Here is a 25,895-nt window from a genome sequence, read left to right on the forward strand (position 1 = left end):
CGCTGTCTGTAAGTCCAGTTAGGAGAGGGGTAGCTCTACCGCTGTCTGTAAGTCCAGTTGGGAGAGGGGTAGCTCCTCACCTGTCTGTAAGTCCAGTTGGGAGAGGGGTAGCTCCTCACCTGTCTGTAAGTCCAGTTGGGAGAGGGGTAGCTCCTCACCTGTCTGTAAGAACAGTTAGGAGAGGGGTAGCTCCTCACCTGTCTGTAAGTCCAGTTAGGAGGGTAGCTCCTCACCTGTCTGTAAGTCCAGTTAGGAGAGGGGTAGCTCCTCACCTGTCTGTATGTCCAGTTGGGAGAGGGGTAGCTCCTCACCTGTCTGTAAGTCCAGTTGGGAGAGGGGTAGCTCCTCACCTGTCTGTAAGTCCAGTTGGGAGAGGGGTAGCTCCTCACCTGTCTGTAAGTCCAGTTAGGAGGGTAGCTCCTCACCTGTCTGTAAGTCCAGTTGGGAGAGGGGTAGCTCCTCGCCTGTCTGTAAGTCCAGTTGGGAGAGGGGTAGCTCCTCGCCTGTCTGTAAGTCCAGTTGGGAGAGGGGTAGCTCCTCGCCTGTCTGTAAGTCCAGTTGGGAGAGGGGGGTTTTCTTGTAGAGCACGGCCCTGCCTGCCCCAGCCCCAGTCACACAAGTCAGATTACTTCATATCATTGCTAGAGTTTTCATAATTATAAATAGAGCCTTAGAGTATTAACTCCTTCACTGCTGTGGACAGATAGTGTTACAGTGCAATCAAACCACTCCTTTGATAGACTTTACCCAGAGCCAGTGGGTAAAATGTAGTGAATCAGGGTGTCAGGATATGGCTGGGGATTCTGCAGCTGCCTCATCTCCCTCCTCCGAGTCCCAAACCTTGGATTGCAGATAATCGGCAAACAACGCCTTGGCTCGATGCAGCACGCGGTTTAGGTTATGCCTCCTCACCAAGCGATTAAAATGCATTGCCAGCTCATCATAGCCCATGTTCTGTTTCATAATTTGCTCGCGGTGCTCCAATAAGATTGAGAGGCACAGAAAGAGCATAAATGGGTTCCCACGCCCAAACTCCTGTGGAGGGGGCAAGCTGATTGGGGCTGGGGAGTGAGCGACAGGCTGCTCAGGTTCAAGGTTTACGTCGCTTTTCTCCTCTCCACTGGGGGTAGATGTTATGGGTTTCCCATCAACACATGAAGGGGTGCACTGTGAGTTTGTGGTCTCTTCACTCAGGCAAGGGACAGATATGGATTTGGTGACTCCTAAAGAGTTAGGTGGTTTGATGAGTGGTTCTTCTTCCCAGAACGTTTCTTCTTCGTCGTCCTCTGTGGGCTGCCGAATATTGACAGGAGAACTGGCAGGTTCATCATCTCTCTCTACACTTATGTCGTCCATATTGGTACTATAACACTTAAACTCCCCAAAGCTGGCCTGTTTCAGTAATGGAGAGCACCTAGCTGTTGGCTCCTGATGTGCCCCTGGTTCTTTATGTGTAACTTCCAATGATTTGCTCTCTTTCTGTTGTCCCGCCTCTTGCTCTTCCACCTCCTCCTCCTCCTCCTCCTCCTCCTCTTCCGGGCTTAGCCCACGGTCTGGACGCATCATATGCCTCCTCCTTGTGTTTTTACGACTCTCCCCTGGTGCACATGGTGAGCCCACCAGCTCCACCTCTTTCTCAGGAGGGTCTGGGGGTAATGAACTCCAAGTCACCTCCAGCATCCGCAAGGCATCCTCAAAAGCAAACTCCCTCTTGAGCTCCAGAAGAAGCCAACGATAGCAGAAGAGCAGGTCATCAGCCCCACGGGACACAAGGTAGGAGCTGAAATCGGGATCAGAGTATCGCAGTAGGAGCTTGAGGTGGGAAAACTTGACAGACATACACTCCCCATCCATGTGGAAGTTTCCCTCCAGTCGCTTCATGATGCCACAGAAGCAAATAAATGCATGGGCCTCGTTGTCCATCACAGCCAGGATAGGCGAGGCTATATCACTCATGCCCTGACAGTAAGATACCTGCGGATGTGTAACAGCATATGTGGTGAGCAGGTCGTGTAGTGCTTGCAAGTGCGGGCTGTCCTCAGATCCTGCATAGTAAGGGTGTGTGCGGTCTGTGCGCAGGACATCTTTCAGTACATTGCCTTGAATGAATTCCAGGTCCTCTGCGCTGCATCGTTCCCGCCACTCGCTCTTCAGCTGGTAATACTCTCGAGTCTTACACTTCATGTAGTCCAGGCGCTCCTGCCCGCTAAGGCCATCCGGGTACACATTGAGAAGGTAACGCCAAACCACCTAGGTAGGACAAATAGACCATTAATTGCATGAATGCTATCAGTGAATGCCAATTGGTTTATATTGTGTGGCTGGGGGGCATCTACTAGCTATACAAATGCAAAAGGTTTTCCAGGATTAATATAAAACTCAACAACCCCTTGGCCACAGATTGTATAAAGTCAAACACAAGCTATTAGACATTATCTGAGCAGAGCAGCCATGTGGGGGCAGTGACGTGGCAGGGTGTAGAACATGTTCAATAATCTAAATTGATACTGCAAAGTAAAAGGAAGCCATTGAGAAAGAATATTCTCTCTTCCGACTCCACTATTTTATTGTCCGCCTGGTCATCCCCAAACGCCCCTATGCCCCCCATTTTACCTTTTTTTTTTTAAAAACACTTTATTTTATGACCGGGCCACGTCATCTGCCCACACTAGATAGCACTGTTAAATTCCTGTGCATGCTCAGTTTAACACTTGGGCATTCGTTATTGTCCGAAATGCAGATGGGAATTTCAGCTGTTCGTTCATTCATCAGAAAGACAAATTAATTAAAAGAAATTTCAAATGAACGACCGAAGACCGAATTTAGGTAAGTATGATTATTTTTTTAAATTTTTTTTACAGGTATTTGGTTTAATGCACCCCTTCACTATTTTTAGGGTGAGGAGGGTAGGTAGGGTTTTATTTTTTTTAAAAAAAAATTTTGGGGGGAGAAGGACACACCCTAGTGACCTGTGGGGGTAATTTTACATTCAACCACCACTCGTGGCCAATGGGTGGGTGACAATAGGTCCCCTCTCTGTTGTCACTTATGGCCCCCACTTGCCGCTCATGGGTAGGGGTCGGGGGGATGCGATCAGACTCCCTCTCTTCTCCCCCTGCCGGGATGTGATCAGACTCCCTCTCTTCTCCACCTGTCGGGATGCGATCAGAATCCCTCTCTTCTCCCCTTGTCGGGATGCGATCAGACTACCTCTCTTCTCCCCCTGTCGGGATGTGATCAGACTCCCTCTCTTCTACCCCTGTCAGGATGTGATCAGACTCCCTCTCTTCTCCCCCTGTCGGGATGTGATAAGAATCCCTCTCTTCTCCCCCTGTCGGGATGTGATCAGACTCCCTCTCTTCTCCCCCTGTCGGGATGTGATCAGACTCACTCTCTTCTCCCCCTGTCGGGATGTGATCAGACTCCCTCTCTTCTCCCCCTGTCGGGATGTGATCAGACTCCCTCTCTTCTCCCCCTGTCGGGATGTGATCAGACTCCCTCTCTTCTCCCCCTGTCGGGATGTGATCAGACTCCCTCTCTTCTCCCCCTGTCGGGATGTGATCAGACTCCCTCTCTTCTCCCCCTGTCGGGATGTGATCAGACTCCCTCTCTTCTCCCCCTGTCGGGATGTGATCAGACTCCCTCTCTTCTCCCCCTGTCGGGATGTGATCAGACTCCCTCTCTTCTCCCCCTGTCGGGATGTGATCAGAATCCCTCTCTTCTCCCCCTGTCGGGATGTGATCAGAATCCCTCTCTTCTCCCCCTGTCGGGATGTGATCAGAATCCCTCTCTTCTCCCCCTGTCGGGATGCAATCATACTCCCTCTCTTCTCCCCCTGTCGGGATGCAATCACACTCCCTCTCTTCTCCCCCTGTCGGGATGAGATCAGACTCCCTCTCTTCTCCGCCTGTCGGGATGTGATCAGAATCCCTCTCTTCTCCCCCTGTCGGGATGTGATCAGACTCCCTCTCTTCTCCCCCTGTCGGGATGTGATCAGACTCCCTCTCTTCTCCCCCTGTCGGGATGCGATCAGAATCCCTCTCTTCTCCCCCTGTCAGGATGTGATCAGACTCCCTCTCTTCTCCCCCTGTCGGAATGTGATCAGACTCCCTCTCTTCTCCCCCTGTCGGGATGTGATCAGAATCCCTCTCTTCTCCCCCTGTCAGGTTGTGATCACACTCCCTCTCTTTTCCCTTGATAAAGGCGGATAGCGACGAAACGTTGGGGGCTATTTTGTGTTTGACGTCTTCACCCTCTTCTCATGTTCCTTGATAGGGTCTGTGTTTGGTATGTATTTTGTGGTTCACTATCTTATACAGGTATCATAACATTGCTTTTTTTGTATCAGTGGTTACACCACTTAATGTGGATTATTAAGATCATTTGTTTCTTTGGTCCTAGTCATTGCTTACATATTTGTTTAAGTATATTGTCATTCTATGATGTCCTTGTTGATACCTGTTATAAGTGAGCCTGTACAATAAAGTTTTCTGCATTTTTATTGGTTGTGCTCCTCCTTTCATTATTATATCATTTAATTCCATATCCAGAGACAGCTACCTTCTACGGACCTTCACAGAGAGGGTGTGGCTAAGCAGTGACATCATTCAATTCAAAGACATATCCAGAGACAGCTACCTTCTACAGACCTTCACAGCGAGGGCGTGGCTAAGCAGTGACATCATTCATTTCTAAGACATATCCAGAGACAGCTACCTTCTACAGACCTTCACAGAGAGGGCGTGGCTAAGCAGTGACATCATTTAATTCCATCACATATCCAGAGACAGCTACCTTCTACAGACCTTCACAGAGAGGGCGTGGCTAAGCAGTGACATCATTTAATTCCATCACATATCCAGAGACAGCTACCTTCTACAGACCTTCACAGAGAGGGCGTGGCTTAGCTGTGACATCATTCAATTCAAAGACATATCCAGAGACAGCTACCTTCTACAGACCTTCACAGAGGGGGCGTGGCTTAGCTGTGACATCATTCTAATCAGAGACATATCCAGAGACAGCTACCTTCTACAGACCTTCACAGAGAGGGCGTGGCTTAGCTGTGACATCATTCATTTCTAAGACATATCCAGAGACAGCTACCTTCTACAGACCTTCACAGAGAGGGCGTGGCTAAGCAGTGACATCATTTAATTCCATATCCAGAGACAGCTACCTTCTACAGACCTTCACAGAGAGGGGGTGGCTAAGCAGTGACATCATTCAATTCAAAGACATATCCAGAGACAGCTACCTTCTACAGACCTTCACAGAGAGGGCGTGGCTAAGCAGTGACATCATTTAATTCCATATCCAGAGACAGCTACCTTCTACAGACCTTCACAGAGAGGGGGTGGCTAAGCAGTGACATCATTCAATTCAAAGACATATCCAGACAGCTACCTTCTACAGACCTTCACAGAGAGGGCGTGGCTAAGCTGTGACATCATTTAATTCCATATCCAGAGACAGCTACCTTCTACAGACCTTCAGAGAGGGCGTGGCTTAGCTGTGACATCATTCAATTCTAAGACATATCCAGAGACAGCTACCTTCTACAGACCTTCACAGAGAGGGCATGGCTTAGCATGACATCATTCAATTCAAAGACATATCAAGACAGCTACCTTCTACAGACCTTCACAGAGAGGGCGTGGCTTAGCTGTGACATCATTCAATTCAAAGACATATCCAGACAGCTACCTTCTACAGACCTTCACAAAGAGGGCGTGGCTTAGCTGTGACATCATTCAATTCAAAGACATATCCAGACAGCTACCTTCTACAGACCTTCACAGAGAGGGCGTGGCTTAGCTGTGACATCATTCTAATCAGAGACATATCCAGAGACAGCTACCTTCTACAGACCTTCACAAAGGGGGCGTGGGTTAGCTGTGACATCATTCTAATCAGAGACATATCCAGAGACAGCTACCTTCTACAGACCTTCACAGAGAGGGCATGGCTTAGTTGTGACATCATTCAATTCTAAGACATATCCAGAGACAGCTACCTTCTACAGACCTTCACAGAGAGGGCGTGAATATGATAACAGATCTTTAAATTGCAAAACGTGTTTTTTTTTATTTAGCTGTAAGCTAACTTCACACAGAGCAAAGCATGCCGAGTTGATATCACATCTCATCCTCCAAACCCAGCAACCTTCTATTGTCTGCTTACGAGAGTGTCCCAGGTATCTAAATACTGAGCTGGTATCCTACATGATGTAAATATTGTATTCTCCTCACAATACAAGGTGAGCTTACTATAAGGTAAGCCGATGTTAACTAACCCAGAGGGAGATTTAATTTAACTGGATACAAAACCTCTGGCTAGGCATTGCAGGTAACTCGTTCTCCTCCTTGTCCTCTCTCACCCACATATTGTCACACCCTGCTCATCATACGCACCTTGCGCAGTGAAGGCTCCACGCCACCATGGTATATACGCAAACGCAGGTCCTCAGGACGCGTCAGCTGTCCTTCATGGTTCAGGTATGTGTGGAACTCCGTATCGCTCAAAGGTGGTTTAAAAGGCTTTATATCTTCCCCGTAAGACCAACTCAAGGCTTGCTGAACTTTGGAAAGTGTCCGTCCTACCTGTATCATAATAAATACACAATGCTGGAGTAATCACACAAAGGGAAATTGGCACAAAATTAAAGATGCAACAAGCTATATTTATAGGGTATTATCTCACAAGAGATAGGGCTCACCTGAGACAAGATGGTCTGGGTAAAGGGAAGTGCTGAGCTCAGTGTACGCTTGTCCACTAGAAACAGGTCTGTGCCAATAACATCCTTTGGACTAATGATATCCCAGTCTTCAAGCAATGGACCTGCAGTGAGGACATTCTGTATTACGGGGGGCTGCAGTGAGGACATTCTGTATTACGGGGGGCTGCAGTGAGGACAGTCTGTATTACGGGGGGCTGCAGTGAGGACAGTCTGTATTACGGGGGGCTGCAGTGAGGACAGTCTGTATTACGGGGGGCTGCAGTGAGGACAGACTGTATTACGGGGGGCTGCAGTGAGGACAGTCTGTATTACGGGGGGCTGCAGTGAGGACAGTCTGTATTACGGGGGGCTGCAGTGAGGACAGTCTGTATTACGGGGGGCTGCAGTGAGGACAGTCTGTATTACGGGGGGCTGCAGTGAGGACAGTCTGTATTACGGGGGGCTGCAGTGAGGACAGTCTGTATTACGGGGGGCTGCAGTGAGGACAGTCTGTATTACGGGGGGCTGCAGTGAGGACATTCTGTATTACGGGGGGCTGCAGTGAGGACATTCTGTATTACGGGGGGGAAGCAGTGAGGACAGTCTGTATTACGGGGGGCAGCAGTGAGGACATTCTGTATTACGGGGGGCAGCAGTGAGGACATTCTGTATTACGGGGGGCTGCAGTGAGGACATTCTGTATTACGGGGGGCTGCAGTAAGGACATTCTGTATTACGGGGGGCAGCAGTGAGGACATTCTGTATTACGGGGGGCAGCAGTGAGGACATTCTGTATTACGGGGGGCTGCAGTGAGGACATTCTGTATTACGGGGGGCTGCAGTGAGGACATTCTGTATTACGGGGGGCTGCAGTGAGGACATTCTGTATTACGGGGGGCTGCAGTGAGGACATTCTGTATTACGGGGGGCTGCAGTGAGGACATTCTGTATTACGGGGGGCTGCAGTGAGGACATTCTGTATTACGGGGGGCTGCAGTGAGGACATTCTGTATTACGGGGGCTGCAGTGAGGACATTCTGTATTACAGGGGGCTGCAGTGAGGACATTCTGTATTACGGGGGCTGCAGTGAGGACATTCTGTATTACGGGGGGCTGCAGTGAGGACATTCTGTATTACGGGGGGCTGCAGTGAGGACAGTCTGTATTACGGGGGGCTGCAGTGAGGACAGTCTGTATTACGGGGGGCTGCAGTGAGGACAGTCTGTATTACGGGGGGCTGCAGTGAGGACAGTCTGTATTACGGGGGGCTGCAGTGAGGACAGTCTGTATTACGGGGGGCTGCAGTGAGGACATTCTGTATTACGGGGGGCTGCAGTGAGGATATTCTGTATTACGGGGGGCTGCAGTGAGGACATTCTGTATTACGGGGGGCTGCAGTGAGGACATTCTGTATTACGGGGGGCTGCAGTGAGGACAGTCTCTATTACGGGGGGCTGCAGTGAGGACAGTCTCTATTACGGGGGGCTGCAGTGAGGACAGTCTATTACGGGGGGCTACAGTGAGGACAGTCTATTACGGGGGGCTACAGTGAGGACAGTCTGTATTACGAGGGGGGCTGCAGTGAGGACAGTCTGTATTACGGGGGGCTGCAGTGAGGACAGTCTGTATTACGGGGGGCTGCAGTGAGGACAGTCTGTATTACGGGGGGCTGCAGTGAGGACAGTCTGTATTACGGGGGGCTGCAGTGAGGACAGTCTGTATTACGGGGGGCTGCAGTGAGGACAGTCTGTATTACGGGGGGCTGCAGTGAGGACAGTCTGTATTACGGGGGCTGCAGTGAGGACAGTCTGTATTACGGGGGGCTGCAGTGAGGACAGTCTGTATTACGGGGGGCTGCAGTGAGGACATTCTGTATTACGGGGGCTGCAGTGAGGACATTCTGTATTACGGGGGGCTGCAGTGAGGACATTCTGTATTACGAGGGGCTGCAGTGAGGACATTCTGTATTACGGGGGGCTGCAGTGAGGACATTCTGTATTACGGGGGGCTGCAGTGAGGACATTCTGTATTACGGGGGGCTGCAGTGAGGACATTCTGTATTACGAGGGGCTGCAGTGAGGACATTCTGTATTACGGGGGGCTGCAGTGAGGACATTCTGTATTACGGGGGCTGCAGTGAGGACAGTCTGTATTACGGGGGGCTGCAGTGAGGACATTCTGTATTACGGGGGGCTGCAGTGAGGACAGTCTGTATTACGAGGGGCTGCAGTGAGGACAGTCTGTATTACGGGGGGCTGCAGTGAGGACAGTCTGTATTACGGGGGGCTGCAGTGAGGACATTCTGTATTACGGGGGGCTGCAGTGAGGACAGTCTGTATTACGAGGGGCTGCAGTGAGGACATTCTGTATTACGGGGGGCTGCAGTGAGGACATTCTGTATTACGAGGGGCTGCAGTGAGGACATTCTGTATTACGGGGGGCTGCAGTGAGGACATTCTGTATTACGGGGGGCTGCAGTGAGGACATTCTGTATTACGGGGGGCTGCAGTGAGGACATTCTGTATTACGAGGGGCTGCAGTGAGGACATTCTGTATTACGGGGGGCTGCAGTGAGGACATTCTGTATTACAGGGGCTACAGTGAGGACAGTCTGTATTACGGGGGGCTGCAGTGAGGACATTCTGTATTACGGGGGGCTGCAGTGAGGACAGTCTGTATTACGAGGGGCTGCAGTGAGGACATTCTGTATTACGGGGGGCTGCAGTGAGGACATTCTGTATTACGGGGGGCTGCAGTGAGGACATTCTGTATTACGAGGGGCTGCAGTGAGGACATTCTGTATTACGGGGGGCTGCAGTGAGGACATTCTGTATTACGGGGGGCTGCAGTGAGGACATTCTGTATTACGGGGGGCTGCAGTGAGGACATTCTGTATTACGAGGGGGGCTGCAGTGAGGACATTCTGTATTACGGGGGGCTGCAGTGAGGACAGTCTGTATTACGGGGGGCTGCAGTGAGGACAGTCTGTATTACGGGGGGCTGCAGTGAGGACAGTCTGTATTACGGGGGGCTGCAGTGAGGACAGTCTGTATTACGGGGGGCTGCAGTGAGGACATTCTGTATTACGGGGGGCTGCAGTGAGGACATTCTGTATTACGGGGGGCTGCAGTGAGGACATTCTGTATTACGGGGGGCTGCAGTGAGGACATTCTGTATTACGGGGGGCTGCAGTGAGGACAGTCTGTATTACGGGGGGCTGCAGTGAGGACATTCTGTATTACGGGGGGCTGCAGTGAGGACATTCTGTATTACGGGGGGCTGCAGTGAGGACATTCTGTATTACGGGGGGCTGCAGTGAGGACATTCTGTATTACGGGGGGCTGCAGTGAGGACATTCTGTATTACGGGGGGCTGCAGTGAGGACATTCTGTATTACGGGGGCTGCAGTGAGGACAGTCTGTATTAAGATTTCCGGGTTCTTAGATGACTTTTGGTTGTCTAAACAAAGCTGGACGTCCTTGTGCTACTCTGTTCTCATTGAGCTGCATTGGGAAGACTGTGATTGGACAGACACAGAGTCTGGGCGGGGTTAGAAGGGATGGTTTGCAAAGGCTGCAGACAACAGATGCAGTTTATCACGTTTTGTATATCACGCAAGGTTTTGGGAATCCTTGTAGATCTAATGCTGCCTCCTCTTGAATATTATAGGGAGAGTCTAAACTTGTCCCAATTAAAAAAAATTTATAATTAAATGCATGCAAGTTTTATCTTGGTATACATCTACTAAATACAGCTTTATTTATTTTGTATTTGGGCAATGGAGTGTCCCTTTAAGTATTTAAATGAACTTTGTTATAGTTATTGGGACTTACAGGGGACTCTCTGATGTGACACTAGGCATTACAAGGGACACACTCTGAAGACAATATATATATATATACACACGCACATTTATTTAAGGGGACCTGCTCTAATTAAAGGCATTACAAGCAATGGGAAACTAGTTATTATTAGGGAGCTGCTAAAGAGACACTAAGCGTTACTAGGGACTTACTGATGAGACACTAGACATTAGAAGGGACTTGCTAATATGACACTAGACAAAACAAGGGATCAGTCAAACTTACAGTGATAATGCTGTCATTAGCAGATATTGCTGGAATAATATAAAGGCCTAAAGAAGTCTGTGAAACAACAGAACAATGTGAGCAGGACTGTGCCGAAACACACAAACTACGATCAGGTCATCACCCATAACGTGTGTGCAAAAGCATGTGACAATACGCTTGTATTAAACAAGTACCATTCGTGCAAGACTTATCTACTGTGCACATATATATCTTTTTTACCTTGCACGTCATCCTATATATACATTATTCTATCACTCTACACGTTATCCTATACATACATTATTCTATCACTCTACACGTTATCCTATACATACATTATTCTATCACTCTACACGTTATCCTATACATACATTATTCTATCACTCTACACGTTATCCTATACATACATTATTCTATCACTCGACACGTTATCCTATACATACATTATTCCTATCACCGCACACGTTATCCTATACATACATTATTCCTATCACCGCACACGTTATCCTATACATACATTATTCCTATCACCGTACACGTTATCCTATACATACATTATTCCTATCACCGTACACACCATCCTATACATTATTCCTATCACCGTACACGTTATCCTATACATACATTATTCTATCACTCTACACGTTATCCTATACATACATTATTCTATCACTCTACACGTTATCCTATACATACATTATTCTATCACTCTACACGTTATCCTATACATACATTATTCTATCACTCTACACGTTATCCTATACATACATTATTCTATCACTCTACACGTTATCCTATACATACATTATTCTATCACTCTACACGTTATCCTATACATACATTATTCCTATCACCGCACACGTTATCCTATACATACATTATTCCTATCACCGCACACGTTATCCTATACATACATTATTCCTATCACCGTACACACCATCCTATACATTATTCCTATCACCGTACACGTTATCCTATACATACATTATTCTATCACTCTACACGTTATCCTATACATACATCATTCCGATCACCGCACACGCCATCCTATACATTATTCCTATCACCGTACACGTTATCCTATACATACATTATTCTATCACTCTACACGTTATCCTATACATACATTATTCCTATCACCGCACACGTTATCCTATACATACATTATTCCTATCACCGCACACGTTTTCCTATACATACATTATTCCTATCACCGCACACGTTTTCCTATACATACATTATTCCTATCACCGCACACGGTTTCCTATACATACATTATTCCTATCACCGTACACGTTATCCTATACATACATTATTCCTATCACCGCACACGTTATCCTATACATTAATTATTCCTATCACCGCACACGTCATCCTATACATACATTATTCCTATCACCGTACACGTAATCCTATACATACATTATTCCTATCACCGTACACGTTATCCTATACATACATTATTCCTATCACCGTACACGTTTTCCTATACATACATTATTCCTATCACCGTACAGGTTATCCTATACATACATTATTCCTATCACCGCACACGTCATCCTATACATACATTATTCCCAACACCGTACACGCCATCCTATACATACATCATTCCTATCACCGCACACGTTTTCCTATACATACATTATTCCTATCACCGCACACGGTTTCCTATACATACATTATTCCCATCACCGCACACGGTTTCCTATACATACATTATTCCTATCACCGCACACGTTTTCCTATACATACATTATTCCTATCACCGTACACGTTATCCTATACATACATTATTCCTATCACCGCACACGTTTTCCTATACATACATTATTCCTATCACCGCACACGGTTTCCTATACATTCATTATTCCTATCACCGCACACGTCATCCTATACATACATTATTCCTATCACCGTACACGTCATCCTATACATACATTATTCCTATCACCGCACACGTATTCCTATCACCGTGCTCGCAGATTCTGTACACACCGTATTCCTATCACCATGCTCGCAGATTCTGTACACACCGTATTCCTATCACCGTGCTCGCAGATTCCGTACACACCGTATTCCTATCACCATGCTCGCTGATTCTGTACACACCGTATTCCTATCACTGTGCTCGCAGATTCTGTACACACCGTATTCCTATCACCATGCTCGCTGATTCTGTACACACCGTATTCCTATCACTGCGCTCGCAGATTCTGTACACACCGTATTCCTATCACTGTGCTCGCAGATTCTGTACACACCGTATTCCTATCACCGTGCTCGCAGATTCTGTACACACCGTATTCCTATCACCGTGCTCGCTGATCCCGTATAGACCGTATTCCTATCACCGTGCTCGCAGATTCTGTACACACCGTATTCCTATCACCATGCTCGCAGATTCTGTACACACCGTATTCCTATCACTGTGGACGCTGATCCCGTACAGACCGTATTCCTATCACTGTGCTCGCAGATTCTGTACACACCGTATTCCTATCACCATGCTCGCAGATTCTGTACACACCGTATTCCTATCACCGTGCTCGCAGATTCTGTACACACCGTATTCCTATCACCATGCTCGCAGATTCTGTACACACCGTATTCCTATCACCATGCTCGCTGATCCCGTACACACCGTATTCCTATCACCATGCTCGCTGATCCCGTACACAGCGTATTCCTATCACCGTGCTCTCAGATTCTGTACACACCGTATTCCTATCACCATGCTCGCAGATTCTGTACAGACCGTATTCCTATCACCATGCTCGCTGATCCCGTACAGACCGTATTCCTATCACCGTGCTCGCAGATTCTGTACAGACCGTATTCCTATCACTGTGCTCGCTGATTCTGTACAGACCGTATTCCTATCACCGTGCTCGCAGATTCTGTACAGACCGTATTCCTATCACTGTGCTCGCTGATTCTGTACAGACCGTATTCCTATCACTGTGCTCGCAGATTCTGTACACACCGTATTCCTATCACCATGCTCGCTGATCCCGTACAGACCGTATTCCTATCACTGTGCTCGCTGATTCCGTACAGACCGTATTCCTATCACTGTGCTCGCTGATCCCGTACACACCGTATTCCTATCACTGTGCTCGCTGACCCCGTACAGACCGTATTCCTATCACTGTGCTCGCTGATCCCGTACAGACCGTATTCCTATCACTGTGCTCGCTGATCCCGTACAGACCGTATTCCTATCACTGTGCTCGCTGATCCCGTACACACCGTATTCCTATCACTGTACTCGCTGATCCCGTACAGACCGTATTCCTATCACTGTGCTCGCTGATCCCGTACAGACCGTATTCCTATCACCATGCTCGCTGATCCCGTACACACCGTATTCCTATCACTGTGGACGCTGATCCCGTACACACCGTATTCCTATCACTGTGGACGCTGATCCCGTACACACCGTATTCCTATCACTGTGCTCGCTGATCTCGTACACACCGTAAACCTATCACTGTGCTCGCAGATTCTGTACACACCGTATTCCTATCACCGTGCTCGCAGATTCTGTACACACCGTATTCCTATCACTGTGCTCGCTGATTCTGTACAGACCGTATTCCTATCACCATGCTCGCTGATCCCGTACAGACCGTATTCCTATCACCATGCTCGCTGATCCCGTACAGACCGTATTCCTATCACCGTGCTCGCAGATTCTGTACACACCGTATTCCTATCACTGTGCTCGCAGATTCTGTACAGACCGTATTCCTATCACCGTGCTCGCAGATTCTGTACACACCGTATTCCTATCACTGTGCTCGCACATTCTGTACACACCGTATTCCTATCACCATGCTCGCAGATTCTGTACACACCGTATTCCTATCACCATGCTCGCAGATTCTGTACACACCGTATTCCTATCACCATGCTCGCAGATTCTGTACACACCGTATTCCTATCACCGTGCTCGCAGATTCTGTACACACCGTATTCCTATCACCATGCTCGCAGATTCTGTACACACCGTATTCCTATCACCATGCTCGCTGATCCCGTACACAGCGTATTCCTATCACCGTGCTCGCAGATTCTGTACACACCGTATTCCTATCACCATGCTCGCAGATTCTGTACAGACCGTATTCCTATCACCATGCTCGCTGATCCCGTACAGACCGTATTCCTATCACCGTGCTCGCAGATTCTGTACAGACCGTATTCCTATCACTGTGCTCGCTGATTCTGTACAGACCGTATTCCTATCACCGTGCTCGCAGATTCTGTACAGACCGTATTCCTATCACTGTGCTCGCTGATTCTGTACAGACCGTATTCCTATCACTGTGCTCGCAGATTCTGTACACACCGTATTCCTATCACCATGCTCGCTGATCCCGTACAGACCGTATTCCTATCACTGTGCTCGCTGATTCCGTACAGACCGTATTCCTATCACTGTGCTCGCTGATCCCGTACACACCGTATTCCTATCACTGTGCTCGCTTATCCCGTACAGACCGTATTCCTATCACTGTGCTCGCTGATCCCGTACAGACCGTATTCCTATCACCATGCTCGCTGATCCCGTACAGACCGTATTCCTATCACTGTGCTCGCTGATTCCGTACAGACCGTATTCCTATCACTGTGCTCGCTGATCCCGTACACACCGTATTCCTATCACTGTGCTCGCTTATCCCGTACAGACCGTATTCCTATCACTGTGCTCGCTGATCCCGTACAGACCGTATTCCTATCACTGTGCTCGCTGATCCCGTACAGACCGTATTCCTATCACTGTGCTCGCTGATCCCGTACACACCGTATTCCTATCACTGTACTCGCTGATCCCGTACAGACCGTATTCCTATCACTGTGCTCGCTGATCCCGTACAGACCGTATTCCTATCACCATGCTCGCTGATCCCGTACACAGCGTATTCCTATCACTGTGGACGCTGATCCCGTACACACCGTATTCCTATCACTGTGGACGCTGATCCCGTACACACCGTATTCCTATCACTGTGCTCGCTGATCTCGTACACACCGTAAACCTATCACTGTGCTCGCAGATTCTGTACACACCGTATTCCTATCACCGTACAGGCATGACCATGACTTCCATTCCCTTCACTGTAAATACTTACTGTCCTCGGATGGCTTAATATCTAACTTGAGTTGGAGGTACGGCTTGGAGGCGCTGTCAAATGCAGTGCCCAGATCCCAGTCAGACATCAAGGATGTATAAGTCTCATGCCCCTGTTTATCACGGATCAGGTAACTGATTCCAAAGTTCTTCCTGTGGAGTGAGAGTGAAATAGTAAAAATACTCTAAACACCATGGCAGCTATAGCCCAGTTTAGTGTGTTTTGCAGCAGAATTTAGAGGTTTCTATACAATTAGGCACAGCTGGCCCAGGACTATTCTTATTGGCTGAAACCACTCAGCGTCAGCCAACAAGGCTGCAGGACTGCTGGGCGGATTCTTCTGTTGTTGAAGACCGGCTGAGGGAGCCCCATGGGAACCAGGTAAGTTGTCCAATCACTGTAAATCAGTTTGACTTCTTATAATTGGATAGCGCAAGAGCTTTCCTGCCACCATAACCGTGCTGTAGTGGTTATGGTAGTTGGAGTGGTCGTCTAGCCAGACTCATTGTCCCAGTTTTGTGCTGGAATTCCATATTGGAGCCCCCTCTAAAATTATGAAAGGGTTATTTAAATTTAAGGTAGCAGCCAAAGTAACGGAGTGTGTGTTGAAATGGTATGAGCCTCACCCGCTGAGATCAAAGGCCCGGATCAGAATATGCTGCAGGACATCCAAAGAGGTGATCTGAGGATCAACCGCGAATGAGCGCGATTCTGGCTGTAGGACCCCGTCACATTTCTAGGGAGAGAGAGGAGAGAATATCATGAGGTGAGATGCTATGCTGTGGGCATACGGTAATACTCTGCAGTCCCATCACTACGCACATTTGTTTATAGACAGTTGGCTCTTTTTATCACTGTAGTACAGGTTAAAGGGTTACTCCAAGTGTTATGAACCATTTCAGAGATTGTAAGTGGTTATGGTGCTTAAAACACTGCACATAACAAGTTAAAGCACACTGCTGCCAAAGCATCATAGCCAGGAACAAGGGTTAAACCTGTGCTTATTTACTTACCGTAAAGTGGCTGCGGCCACTGAAAATGGCATTGGAGGGACACTCTAGGCACCATTGGTGCAGGAACCACTGGAGTGGACAATCCATAATAATGCCAGTTATGCTTACAGTTTTCTACAGTCAATATATTATCGCGAGGGATGGGATAATAAACTCTTAGCATCTGTTTTGGTTTTCTTCTCTTTTTAAATGAACATATTTTTCCCCACCCCACAGGTCTGCATATCCATGCTAGGCTATATAGACACATAATGTCTGTGACGGAGCTCCCGTACTCGAGTACCTCCACCAAGTCTGCTTCCACCATCAGGGACCCTGGAGCTTTTCAGACACAGTCGCAAAAGCTTGACTTGGGTTTCTTTCACCCCGGACCATGTTGCAGCTTCCTCATTCCAGGCAGGTATCATCCCCTCTGCCTCTTCAGTTCCTCTCACAACCAGGTTTCCATACTTTTCCCACCTGCACTGTGACTGTTTACATGGTGTGTTCAATAAAAACATGGCCACATTTCATTCTTTGTGTGTTATTAGTTTAAGCAGACTGTGATTGTCTATTGTTGTGACTTAGATGATGATCAGATCACATTTTATGACCAATTTGTGCAGAAATCCATATCATTCCAAAGGGTTCACATACTTTTTCTTGCAACTGTAATTACTACATTAACTATACAATACAAGTAACATCTTCAAACAATAAAAAGCAATAATATATGCAGAAATAGAAAAAAGATCCAGACTCTAAGCTTTAAAAATAAATTCTACAGTAGAAAAGCTGCCACTCATAATAGGCACACCCCAGAAAAGCCTATGGACAAAAAGCTAGAAAATAGAGAGGGTGAGAGTGTTAGTCTCCCCTATTGAGGGCGCTAATCACTGTAACAGTCCAGAGACCGTTCATTTCACCATATTGAAAGCCGCAAGTATACTTAGCCCTCGGAGTCGCGACCCAGGGCTATTTGGAATCATCTTTACTCTTGTGTGCTAGTGGCTGGTGTTTGTTTTTTTAACTATTGGTCTTGGAATTGTACTGCTTTATAATCACGATTTTTATATGAATTGTATCAATAAATTTGCAGTTTTTTTATATACTATATTCATTTCTATCACAGTGATTAGCGCCCTCAATAGGGGAGACTAACACTCTCCCCCTCTCTATTTTCTAGCAATAATATATGCATTTTACTACGTATTTGGTTGCCCTTATTTGCATACCAGCAATATGTAAATGTACACTGACATTCAGTCGGCAGAGAGCGCTGCAGAGTTATCATATAACAATTACTAGGTTTTTTTCCATTTGCTGCAATCAAAAGCTCCTATCAGGGGCTCTTGGGACCAGGTCCAGGTGGCATGGGAGCTTCTGTCATAATCTCACTCAGTTGGTTATAGTCTCCTATCGCTGTCCCTCCATTTGGTACTGAATGAGGGTCCCTGGCTTCCTAGAGCCCCGCCCCCACTGGAGGTGTGGCTAACGTAGAGTTACACTCCACCATGGCCATACCAAATGATATTACATATGGACAACTGATATTGGGTGAGGGGGAGATGCTGTCAGGGTGATATTGGGGTGAGGGGGGAGATGCTGTCAGGGTGATATTGGGGTGAGGGGGAGATGCTGTCAGGGTGATATTGGGGTGAGGGGGGAGATGCTGTCAGGGTGATATTGGGGTGAGGGGGAGATGCTGTCAGGGTGATATTGGGGTGAGGGGGGAGATGCTGTCAGGGTGATATTGGGGTGAGGGGGAGATGCTGTCAGGGTGATATTGGGGTGAGGGGGGAGATGCTGTCAGGGTGATATTGGGGTGAGGGGGGAGATGCTGTCAGGGTGATATTGGGGTGAGGGGGGAGATGCTGTCAGGGTGATATTGGGGTGAGGGGGAGATGCTGTCAGGGTGATATTGGGGTGAGGGGGAGATGCTGTCAGGGCGATATTGGGGTGACGGGGGAGATGCTGTCAGGGTGATATTGGGGTGAGGGGGGAGATGCTGTCAGGGTGATATTGGGGTGAGGGGGAGATGCTGTCAGGGTGATATTGGGGTGAGGGGGAGATGCTGTCAGGGTGATATTGGGGTGAGGGGGAGATGCTGTCAGGGCGATATTGGGGTGAGGGGGAGATGCTGTCAGGGCGATATTGGGGTGAGGGGGAGATGCTGTCAGGGCGATATTGGGGTGACGGGGGAGATGCTGTCAGGGCGATATTGGGGTGACGGGGAGATACTGTCAGGGTGATATTGGGGTGAGGGGGGAGATGCTGTCAGGGTGATATTGGGGTGAGGGGGGAGATGCTGTCAGGGTGATATTGGGGTGAGGGGGGAGATGCTGTCAGGGTGATATTGGGGTGAGGGGGAGATGCTGTCAGGGTGATATTGGGGTGAGGGGGAGATGCTGTCAGGGCGATATTGGGGTGACGGGGGAGATGCTGTCAGGGTGATATTGGGGTGAGGGGGGAGATGCTGTCAGGGTGATATTGGGGTGAGGGGGAGATGCTGTCAGGGTGATATTGGGGTGAGGGGGAGATGCTGTCAGGGTGATATTGGGGTGAGGGGGAGATGCTGTCAGGGTGATATTGGGGTGAGGGGGAGATGCTGTCAGGGCGATATTGGGGTGAGGGGGAGATGCTGTCAGGGCGATATTGGGGTGACGGGGGAGATGCTGTCAGGGCGATATTGGGGTGACGGGGAGATACTGTCAGGGTGATATTGGGGTAACGGGGGTGATAGGGAGATGCTGTCAGGGTGATATTGGGGAGAGGGGGAGATGCTGTCAGGGTGATATTGGGGTGAGGGGGGAGATGCTGTCAGGGTGATATTGGGGTGAGGGGGAGATGCTGTCAGGGTGATATTGGGGTGAGGGGGAGATGCTGTCAGGGTGATATTGGGGTGAGGGGGAGATGCTGTCAGGGTGATATTGGGGTGAGGGGGAGATGCTGTCAGGGCGATATTGGGGTGAGGGGGAGATGCTGTCAGGGCGATATTGGGGTGAGGGGGAGATGCTGTCAGGGCGATATTGGGGTGAGGGGGAGATGCTGTCAGGGCGATATTGGGGTGACGGGGGAGATGCTGTCAGGGCGATATTGGGGTGACGGGGGAGATGCTGTCAGGGTGATATTGGGGTGAGGGGGGAGATGCTGTCAGGGTGATATTGGGGTGAGATGCTGTCAGGGTGATATTGGGGTGAGGGGGAGATGCTGTCAGGGTGATATTGGGGTGAGGGGGGAGATGCTGTCAGGGTGATATTGGGGTGAGGGGGGAGATGCTGTCAGGGTGATATTGGGCTGAGGGGGAGATGCTGTCAGGGTGATATTGGGCTGAGGGGGAGATGCTGTCAGGGTGATATTGGGCTGAGGGGGAGATGCTGTCAGGGTGATATTGGGCTGAGGGGGGAGATGCTGTCAGGGTGATATTGGGGTGAGGGGGGAGATGCTGTCAGGGTGATATTGGGGTGAGGGGGAGATGCTGTCAGGGTGATATTGGGGTGAGGGGGGAGATGCTGTCAGGGTGATATTGGGGTGAGGGGGGAGATGCTGTCAGGGCGATATTGGGGTGAGGGGGGAGATGCTGTCAGGGCGATATTGGGGTGAGGGGGAGATGCTGTCAGGGTGATATTGGGGTGAGGGGGGAGATGCTGTCAGGGTGATATTGGGGTGAGGGGGGAGATGCTGTCAGGGTAATATTGGGGTGAGGGGGGAGATGCTGTCAGGGTGATATTGGGGTGAGGGGGGAGATGCTGTCAGGGTGATATTGGGGTGAGGGGGAGATGCTGTCAGGGTGATATTGGGGTGACGGGGGAGATGCTGTCAGGGTGATATTGGGGTGAGGGGGAGATGCTGTCAGGGTGATATTGGGGTGAGGGGGGAGATGCTGTCAGGGTGATATTGGGGTGAGGGGGGAGATGCTGTCAGGGTGATATTGGGGTGAGGGGGGAGATGCTGTCAGGGTGATATTGGGGTGAGGGGGAGATGCTGTCAGGGTGATATTGGGGTGAGGGGGGAGATGCTGTCAGGGTGATATTGGGGTGAGGGGGGAGATGCTGTCAGGGTGATATTGGGGTGAGGGGGGAGATGCTGTCAGGGTGATATTGGGGTGAGGGGGGAGATGCTGTCAGGGTGATATTGGGGTGAGGGGGGAGATGCTGTCAGGGTGATATTGGGGTGAGGGGGGAGATGCTGTCAGGGTGATATTGGGGTGAGGGGGGAGATGCTGTCAGGGTGATATTGGGGTGAGGGGGGAGATGCTGTCAGGGTGATATTGGGGTGAGGGGGGAGATGCTGTCAGGGTGATATTGGGGTGAGGGGGGAGATGCTGTCAGGGTGATATTGGGGTGAGGGGGGAGATGCTGTCAGGGTGATATTGGGGTGAGGGGGAGATGCTGTCAGGGTGATATTGGGGTGACGGGGGAGATGCTGTCAGGGTGATATTGGGGTGACGGGGGAGATGCGGTCAGGGTGATATTGGGGTGAGGGGGGAGATGCTGTCAGGGTGATATTGGGGTGAGATGCTGTCAGCGTGATATTGGGGTGACGGGGAGATACTGTCAGGGTGATATTGGGGTGACGGGGGTGATAGGGAGATGCTGTCAGGGTGATATTGGGGAGAGGGGGGAGATGCTGTCAGGGTGATATTGGGGTGAGGGGGAGATGCTGTCAGGGTGATATTGGGGTGAGGGGGAGATGCTGTCAGGGTGATATTGGGGTGAGGGGGGAGATGCTGTCGGGGTGATATTGGGGTGAGATGCTGTCAGGGTGATATTGGGGTGAGGGGGGAGATGCTGTCAGGGTGATATTGGGGTGAGGGGGGAGATGCTGTCAGGGTGATATTGGGGTGAGGGGGGAGATGCTGTCAGGGTGATATTGGGGTGAGGGGGAGATGCTGTCAGGGTGATATTGGGGTGACGGGGGAGATGCTGTCAGGGTGATATTGGGGTGACGGGGGAGATGCGGTCAGGGTGATATTGGGGTGAGGGGGGAGATGCTGTCAGGGTGATATTGGGGTGAGATGCTGTCAGCGTGATATTGGGGTGACGGGGAGATACTGTCAGGGTGATATTGGGGTGACGGGGGTGATAGGGAGATGCTGTCAGGGTGATATTGGGGAGAGGGGGGAGATGCTGTCAGGGTGATATTGGGGTGAGGGGGGAGATGCTGTCAGGGTGATATTGGGGTGAGGGGGAGATGCTGTCAGGGTGATATTGGGGTGAGGGGGGAGATGCTGTCGGGGTGATATTGGGGTGAGATGCTGTCAGGGTGATATTGGGGTGAGGGGGGAGATGCTGTCAGGGTGATATTGGGGTGAGGGGGGAGATGCTGTCAGGGTGATATTGGGGTGAGGGGGGAGATGCTGTCAGGGTGATATTGGGGTGAGGGGGGAGATGCTGTCAGGGTGATATTGGGGTGAGGGGGGAGATGCTGTCAGGGTGATATTGGGGTGAGGGGGGAGATGCTGTCAGGGTGATATTGGGGTGAGGGGGGAGATGCTGTCAGGGTGATATTGGGGTGAGGGGGAGATGCTGTCAGGGTGATATTGGGGTGACGGGGGAGATGCTGTCAGGGTGATATTGGGGTGAGGGGGGAGATGCTGTCAGGGTGATATTGGGGTGAGGGGGGAGATGCTGTCAGCGTGATATTGGGGTGACGGGGAGATACTGTCAGGGTGATATTGGGGTGAGGGGGGAGATGCTGTCAGGGTGATATTGGGGAGAGGGGGGAGATGCTGTCAGGGTGATATTGGGGTGAGGGGGAGATGCTGTCGGGGTGATATTGGGGTGAGGGGGGAGATGCTGTCGGGGTGATATTGGGGTGAGGGGGGAGATGCTGTCAGGGTGATATTGGGGTGAGGGGGGAGATGCTGTCAGGGTGATATTGGGGTGAGGGGGGAGATGCTGTCAGGGTGATATTGGGGTGAGGGGGGAGATGCTGTCAGGGTGATATTGGGGTGAGGGGGGAGATGCTGTCAGGGTGATATTGGGGTGAGGGGGGAGATGCTGTCAGGGTGATATTGGGGTGAGGGGGGAGATGCTGTCAGGGTGATATTGGGGTGAGGGGGGAGATGCTGTCAGGGTGATATTGGGGTGAGGGGGGAGATGCTGTCAGGGTGATATTGGGGTGAGGGGGGAGATGCTGTCAGGGTGATATTGGGGTGCGGGGGGAGATGCTGTCAGGGTGATATTGGGGTGAGGGGGAGATGCTGTCAGGGTGATATTGGGGTGACGGGGGAGATGCTGTCAGGGTGATATTGGGGTGAGGGGGGAGATGCTGTCAGGGTGATATTGGGGTGAGGGGGGAGATGCTGTCAGCGTGATATTGGGGTGACGGGGAGATGCTGTCAGGGTGATATTGGGGTGAGGGGGGAGATGCTGTCAGGGTGATATTGGGGTGAGGGGGGAGATGCTGTCAGGGTGATATTGGGGTGAGGGGGGAGATGCTGTCGGGGTGATATTGGGGTGAGGGGGGAGATGCTGTCAGGGTGATATTGGGGTGAGGGGGAGATGCTGTCAGGGTGATATTGGGGTGAGGGGGGAGATGCTGTCAGGGTGATATTGGGGTGAGGGGGAGATGCTGTCAGGGTGATATTGGGGTGAGGGGGAGATGCTGTCAGGGTGATATTGGGGTGAGGGGGAGATGCTGTCAGGGTGATATTGGGGTGAGGGGGGAGATGCTGTCAGGGTGATATTGGGGTGAGGGGGGAGATGCTGTCAGGGTGATATTGGGGTGAGGGGGGAGATGCTGTCAGGGTGATATTGGGGTGAGGGGGGAGATGCTGTCAGGGTGATATTGGGGTGAGGGGGGAGATGCTGTCAGGGTGATATTGGGGTGACGGGGGAGATGCTGTCAGGGTGATATTGGGGTGAGGGGGGAGATGCTGTCAGGGTGATATTGGGGTGAGGGGGGAGATGCTGTCAGCGTGATATTGGGGTGACGGGGAGATACTGTCAGGGTGATATTGGGGTGAGATGCTGTCAGGGTGATATTGGGGTGAGGGGGGAGATGCTGTCAGGGTGATATTGGGGTGAGGGGGAGATGCTGTCAGGGTGATATTGGGGTGACGGGGGAGATGCTGTCAGGGTGATATTGGGGTGACGGGGGAGATGCTGTCAGGGTGATATTGGGGTGAGGGGGGAGATGCTGTCAGGGTGATATTGGGGTGAGGGGGAGATGCTGTCAGGGTGATATTGGGGTGAGGGGGGAGATGCTGTCAGGGTGATATTGGGGTGAGGGGGGAGATGCTGTCAGGGTGATATTGGGGTGAGGGGGGAGATGCTGTCAGGGCGATATTGGGGTGAGGGGGAGATGCTGTCAGGGTGATATTGGGGTGAGGGGGGAGATGCTGTCAGGGTGATATTGGGGTGAGGGGGAGATGCTGTCAGGGTAATATTGGGGTGAGGGGGAGATGCTGTCGGGGTGATATTGGGGTGAGGGGGAGATGCTGTCAGGGTGATATTGGGGTGAGGGGGAGATGCTGTCAGGGTGATATGGGGGTGAGGGGGAGATGCTGTCAGGGTGATATTGGGGTGAGGGGGGAGATGCTGTCAGGGTGATATTGGGGTGAGGGGGAGATGCTGTCAGGGTGATATTGGGGTGAGGGGGAGATACTGTCAGGGTGATATTGGGGTGAGGGGGAGATGCTGTCAGGGTGATATTGGGGTGAGGGGGGAGATGCTGTCAGGGTGATATTGGGGTGAGGGGGAGATGCTGTCAGGGTGATATTGGGGTGAGGGGGGAGATGCTGTCAGGGTGATATTGGGGTGAGGGGGGAGATGCTGTCGGGGTGATATTGGGGTGAGGGGGAGATGCTGTCAGGGTGATATTGGGGTGAGGGGGGAGATGCTGTCAGGGTGATATTGGGGTGAGGGGGGAGATGCTGTCGGGGTGATATTGGGGTGAGGGGGAGATGCTGTCGGGGTGATATTGGGGTGAGGGGGAGATGCTGTCAGGGTGATATTGGGGTGAGGGGGGAGATGCTGTCGGGGTGATATTGGGGTGAGGGGGAGATGCTGTCGGGGTGATATTGGGGTGAGGGGGAGATGCTGTCAGGGTGATATTGGGGTGAGGGGGGAGATGCTGTCAGGGTGATATTGGGGTGAGGGGGAGATGCTGTCAGGGTGATATTGGGGTGAGGGGGGAGATGCTGTCAGGGTGATATTGGGGTGAGGGGGGAGATGCTGTCAGGGTGATATTGGGGTGAGGGGGGAGATGCTGTCAGGGTGATATTGGGGTGAGGGGGGAGATGCTGTCAGGGTGATATTGGGGTGAGGGGGGAGATGCTGTCAGGGTGATATTGGGGTGAGGGGGGAGATGCTGTCAGGGTGATATTGGGGTGAGGGGGGAGATGCTGTCGGGGTGATATTGGGGTGAGGGGGGAGATGCTGTCAGGGTGATATTGGGGTGAGGGGGGAGATGCTGTCAGGGTAATATTGGGGTGAGGGGGGAGATGCTGTCAGGGTGATATTGGGGTGAGGGGGAGATGCTGTCAGGGTGATATTGGGGTGAGGGGGGAGATGCTGTCAGGGTGATATTGGGGTGAGGGGGAGATGCTGTCAGGGTGATATTGGGGTGAGGGGGGAGATGCTGTCAGGGTGATATTGGGGTGAGGGGGGAGATGCTGTCAGGGTGATATTGGGGTGAGGGGGGAGATGCTGTCAGGGTGATATTGGGGTGAGGGGGAGATACTGTCAGGGTGATATTGGGTGAGGGGGAGATGCTGTCAGGGTGATATTGGGGTGAGGGGGGAGATGCTGTCGGGGTGATATTGGGGTGAGATGCTGTCAGGGTGATATTGGGGTGAGGGGGGAGATGCTGTCAGGGTGATATTGGGGTGAGAGGGAGATGCTGTCAGGGTGATATTGGGGTGAGGGGGAGATGCTGTCAGGGCGATATTGGCCCCCAGGGGCCCAACTCACCCGGACCCGGACTCGCACCACCTCCCGTTCCTCCTCCTCCATGTCCAGCTCTTCCTCTC

The 25,895-nt window shown here is 50.7% G+C and overlaps 1 protein-coding gene across 1 annotated transcript; it reads right to left on the reverse strand.

The window, feature by feature from the left end:
- Window positions 1–480: 480 nt before the first annotated feature.
- TBC1D25 (TBC1 domain family member 25) lies at window positions 481–25,895 on the reverse strand. Its single transcript, XM_063433143.1, has 6 exons — window positions 25,837–25,895; window positions 16,553–16,662; window positions 15,927–16,078; window positions 6,719–6,840; window positions 6,414–6,602; window positions 481–2,250 (listed from the first exon to the last, which is right to left on the reverse strand). The coding sequence occupies exons 1-6, from the start codon at window positions 25,876–25,878 to the stop codon at window positions 784–786; spliced, it is 2,082 nt and encodes a 693-aa protein (XP_063289213.1). The 5' UTR covers window positions 25,879–25,895; the 3' UTR covers window positions 481–783.

The sequence above is a fragment of the Pelobates fuscus genome, chromosome 9 (genome assembly GCF_036172605.1).
Source record: "Pelobates fuscus isolate aPelFus1 chromosome 9, aPelFus1.pri, whole genome shotgun sequence".
NCBI lineage: Eukaryota > Metazoa > Chordata > Amphibia > Anura > Pelobatidae > Pelobates > Pelobates fuscus.